Source organism: Buceros rhinoceros, unplaced genomic scaffold (genome assembly GCF_000710305.1).
Source record: "Buceros rhinoceros silvestris isolate BGI_N320 unplaced genomic scaffold, ASM71030v1 scaffold8058, whole genome shotgun sequence".
In the NCBI taxonomy this organism is placed as follows: domain Eukaryota; kingdom Metazoa; phylum Chordata; class Aves; order Bucerotiformes; family Bucerotidae; genus Buceros; species Buceros rhinoceros.
In genome coordinates, this window is record NW_010428552.1 from 25,566 (window position 1) to 30,569 (window position 5,004).

The 5,004-nt window shown below is 45.5% G+C and overlaps 1 protein-coding gene across 1 annotated transcript in view; it reads right to left on the reverse strand.

Annotated features, from left to right (window-relative positions):
• The window catches only part of LOC104498892, a gene marked incomplete at its 5' end in the record, with an annotated part of 29,314 nt that overhangs the window by 22,182 nt on the left and 2,128 nt on the right, over nt 1-5,004 (reverse strand). Inside the window, one exon of the mRNA XM_010142326.1 lies at nt 3,869-4,101. Coding sequence (XP_010140628.1) covers nt 3,869-4,101 — 233 coding nt within the window. The remainder of the gene's footprint in view (nt 1-3,868; nt 4,102-5,004) is intronic.

The window sequence follows — 5,004 nt, forward strand, 5'->3', positions numbered from 1 at the left end:
CTTCCTACAGAGGCATCATAGACAGTAACAGATGGCAACAAGAAGTGTCTTAACTCAGAGCAAACGTGGCTAAAACTAATGCTTGTGCTTACAGTGAGTCATTAACTTCTTTTTGGATTAGAAGAGAAAAAATAAACTTGTGGTGCTGCATTCCATAGAGGAGATGGACCAAAAGCGAGTGTGAGAAAGGGCACGGCAGCACTGCCGACAGGCACAGCAACGGATCAGGGAGAGGACATCCCGAACGGAACCATGAATGAAACTTCTGCCAAAGCTCAGAGTCCTGATCAGAGACAAAACTCTCTCATAAGGCACATACAAACTCAATCAGAAAAAAAATGACTGTCCGGTTCCTTTGATATGGATCATACAGTCAGCATATTCGTAACAAAGACGTACTCAAAACTTATTACCTTCCCTATGCCTTGTTCTTGACCTAAATGTAATAGCAATCCATCCTCAGGGTACACAGAACATGTGAAAAAGTACAGCTTCCTTTTAAAATACCATTAGAATATTTTACTGTATGTGGACATACACTCTTGTTACTCCTAAATGCTATTCTATTGAGTACAGTTTATATTCACCGGCAAAGCTAAATCTCTAGGGAAGCTAGAGAGGGAATGCAATTTCTAGTAATAACAGCTCACAACAGTGAATACTATCCACTTATCCCCACAATTTCCAGCTATTTTGGACTCCTTTCTGAATTAACCTTTCATATCAAAAGGAGCAATTCTGCACACTAGAGACTCCGACACAATTTCATGCATAATTTATTCACTCAGTTCAACATTAAACGCAGAGTCCTTGACTTTGTCAAGGTGGATTCTGTTGGCAGACTTCACAAGCAGCAAAACAGGAGAAATGAGATCTGCAGCTCAACCTCTTCACCTATTCTGTCTGGTAAAAGGAGGGAAAAAAGAAAAAAGAAAACCCCGACACGCTTACCCGATGCCCTGCAATCAGCAGAATCTGCTGCAAACACAGTGTTATTTTTTGTCTTGCATTTTCGATTTTAAAACGGAAGGATCAAAATCATGGCTGGCAATAATTTCCTGGTAGTTTGCATTCCCTTCGGACTCAATCCTGCACCCATTGTTCAACCCAACGTCCACTGGGAATTAAAGGAAGTTCTCTGTGCAGGATCAGGGCTCTTGCTCTCAGCCGATGCGTGGCAAGGTGCCGGGATCAGCACAGCACAACAGAGTTCAGGCTTAAGGAGCTTGCTGGGAAAGGTTTTTAGATGCTGTCCCAGCACATACTGAAGAAATAGCTAATTCCCTCTGAATGCACCAATATTAGAGACTGAACCCAAGGAAAGGCTTCCTCTCGGTTCACAATATATGTAAAAATCACTGAGGTTACTGGGCACAGAAGCTTGTGCCATGGTGTATGTGAGCTACAGGCTTTGGTGGGGACCCACCCTGGCTTGGCAATGTCTGTCCTCACATGTGGAAAAGGGATTTTTCCCATTCTGCCCTCAGGTACCAAAAGAACCCCACTGTGCACCTGAGCTCTGCCGCTCCAGTCTGGTTTTCAACATCCTTTGACAGCTCAGAATCCCAGATGTTTCGCAGCTGGCTCTGATCTGTGACAAGAGACCGGAAAACTGGCCAACCCTGCCAATGCTGTGCGATAATGGTCAAGGTGCCACCACGGACTGATGTGCTCCCTCCTCTGCTCACTGCTCTCTACTCTCTCACAGCCCTGAGGAGCCACAGTTGTAGGTGAAGAGCCAGAGCCACGTGGGTGCTGCAAAGGCCCCGCTGTCTGAGGCACACAGGCATGGACGTGTGGCATCCTTGCGGCAACTGCTGCAACATCTGGCAGCTTTCCTTGCAAAGGGCATTGACGGCAGATGTGGACACAGCACTGGACCCATCACAGCGCTTGGGTGGTACGCTCTACCCAAGGCTAGGATGTAACTCTGGGGTGGACTAGTTCTGCTCCAGAAGTGAGTTCATCGTATGCCTTCTAGCCCATAGCTTCAGAGCACAGAAAAGGACTTCCCTGCCAGGTAAGTTATTTATGTATCATATGACATGTTTGTGCTTTGAAAGGACCACTGCAATGAGGCAAATCCTCTGCACCCAGGAGCCTGTGCTGCTGTAAAAATTTGAGGAGCAGCAGCCAGGCAGAAATCCTGCTCTACTGCACTCAGCTTGGAAGCAAAACTCAGCCATAGTCACCACAGCCAGAAAGCTGCAGCAGACACCTCCAAAGGATGAGTGGTGGGTAACAATCACTGCCCTCTAATTTCTCTAGAGGGAGAAGAATGAAACCTAGGGCTGCAGACAGCATAGACAACAAAGACAATCCTTGCCACAGCTCTCCTGAATCTCACCACACTTTTCAACAACTGTAGCCAGCTCTGCTCTAGACTGGCCACCCTGCAGACGATGGGGGACAGAAACTCTGTTGTTTTGTCCATCTCCTCCATGAAGCTGAGCTGTGAGAACTCAGCTGTACCATCCCTGGCCTGTGACCGTCTCATCCTCCTGCCTTCCAGCACGTCCATGAAGGAAGCCTGCTTGGTCTCCAACCTGAGCTGCCCTTCTGTGGGAGGGAAAAGACAACATGCTGTTCACAGCCTGAGCTGCTTCCATGCAGCTGGGTGTGTTTCCACATGGCTGCCCCAATCAGGTCGAGCAAAACCCAGTGAGTCCCAAATGCAAAGGCACCAGAGGCCACCAAATGCATTGCTCCATCATTTACAGCCATTGTGGATTGAGACCTGCAGGACAATCCTGATTGTCCTGATACCAATGATAAAACATCTGCCAGGTGGAGCAACAAAAATTCAGAGCCCAGTGCAGAAATCCTGCATAGAGAGGCGTCGCCAGTGCTGGGATCTCTCCTGCCAAGCAGAGAATCTCTGCTCCCACCAGCTCCAAGAGCTATTTGAAGCCCTGATTACCTGCAGAACTGGGGTCAGGATGTGCCTTCGCGTTGCAATCGGAGGATATAAAATCAATTGCAACATTCTGTTTTAAGGATTTAATTTTCATGTCTTTGCTCCTTTCTTTAATCTCTACACAGCATGTACTCTGCCTGCCTCTAGATATTTTAATTCAGTCACAGTAAGTCAGTTGCACAGAATGGGCACTAGAGAGCAACAGCAATTCAATTAATTTCACACTCACTGCAGGGAGCTGGGATTTTAACTGCTGCACATCGCAGGTGATCTGTAACGTTCCGTTTATTCATATACTTGGCAAAGCTCTTTGTTTCTTTCTTATCAAACTTGGAGGTCATGAAAGCCAGAGGTCAGAAAGCTCCTGGCCATTTCATTTTGAAAACAAATATGGTACCTGTTAATGCAAATAAGTTACAACCGAGCTCACACTGACACATCCAGATTGAAAACAGAATCTGATCAAATCGGTTTGCATTAATAACAGCAAGGCTGTCAGTTCAATGAACCCGGCACGAGCATCACCTGTTGGTGTGCTGGGCCTGCAGCAACATCCTGGAGATCCATAAACTGGAATTAAACAGGAGACCCGCCCGGCTGCTGGCGATCACAAGCTTTTCTCTTTCTTGGGACAAAGTCACTAGTCAGAGCGTAACCACCAGAGCTAACGCATTTGCTTGTTGGGAGCCTATCACGTAGCTCTGGAAGCCAGAAACTTGGGGCCTAACTGTCTGCAAATTTTTCCAGTGGGGGAAAACAGAGAGAAGTTGTGGCTGAATTGCAAACTCCTTCAGGACTTTCTCAACTCTTGTGAACATTGCGGGCAAGCTGTCCTCAAGAGCTGGCTCAGCAGGGCACACACCCCCTCTTCCAGACTGGGATTAGAGACCTTGAAACAAAGCCCACCCACGTCACGTAGAACTCCCAAACTCCCCTTCCAACTGATTTTACCTCCAGAGTGTCTCCCATTGGCCCCACTCGCATGCTTATCTTTCTACCATGTGAAGAACAATCAAGCGCTTCTTGGCTGTTCACTCTGGGATAGGGCGCTTCTGCACACGCAATGATTTTGCCATCATCTGGCAAGTCTTCTGCGATAGCAAGGATACTGTAACCTTTAAGCTTGCCAATTAATAAAATCCTCCTGGCTCTGATCATACGAACAAACATCCTAAAAATTTCGCCTGTTGAAAGACAAGAATTAAAATTTAAAAAGAAAACCGTAAGACTGTACCCTGTTCACAATGAAAATTAGATGTAACTTTTAAGTGATCAGTAAAAAAAAGTCTGATCTTAAAACTCTTTCAAATAAGGATTTAACAACAGAATCTGACTAAATTTTATCTAAAATGCAGCTAAAAGACAACAGAATAAAGGGACTGTTTTAAATGTAGAACCCTTATCATCAATGCTGCTATTGTTCAAGTGCTTGTTAAATAGTGCTTGAAATATTACATATTTTAACATTCCCCCCATATGAAAATGGCTTTAAGATGTCTCCATATTCTTTCTGGAACCCGGTTAAAAAAAATCACTACATTACCTTGCATTTGCTCTTAGAGTCATTATCCCCAGACAGCACCATCATTTAAGAAATTTATCATCGATGGTGTCCTTCGAACAATGTATTAGTGTAATACATTATCAGAGTACTTCGCTGTGGTGATGTATGACTCAAAAGATGGGAACATCTGGGGAGAATGAATCTGGGAATGGATTTAGTGTAATAGGCTTTGTAGGGGGATAAAAGCCTGGGCATTGCTACTTGAACGGGTACAGTGCTTGGCCACAGGCCACCTCCGCTGCAAAAGCATATAAACCCCTCTCAGACACCACCAAACCCAAACCAACAGCATTTTTCCCTTCCGGTGAGGAGGATGATCTCTGTGCTGCTCACTAAAGGACGGGGCTGAATTATTAAAGCACTCACAACTGTGTGCATGGGCACAAGGGCAAGGAAGGGAAGGGACAGGGGAAATTCATGCAAAAGGAAGATCGAAGCCTACAGAAGTTCTTCTATTTCTAAGTAATTTTCCACATTTTCTGAGCATTTCCATGGCATTCATCCTTTACCTACTCAAGAAGAT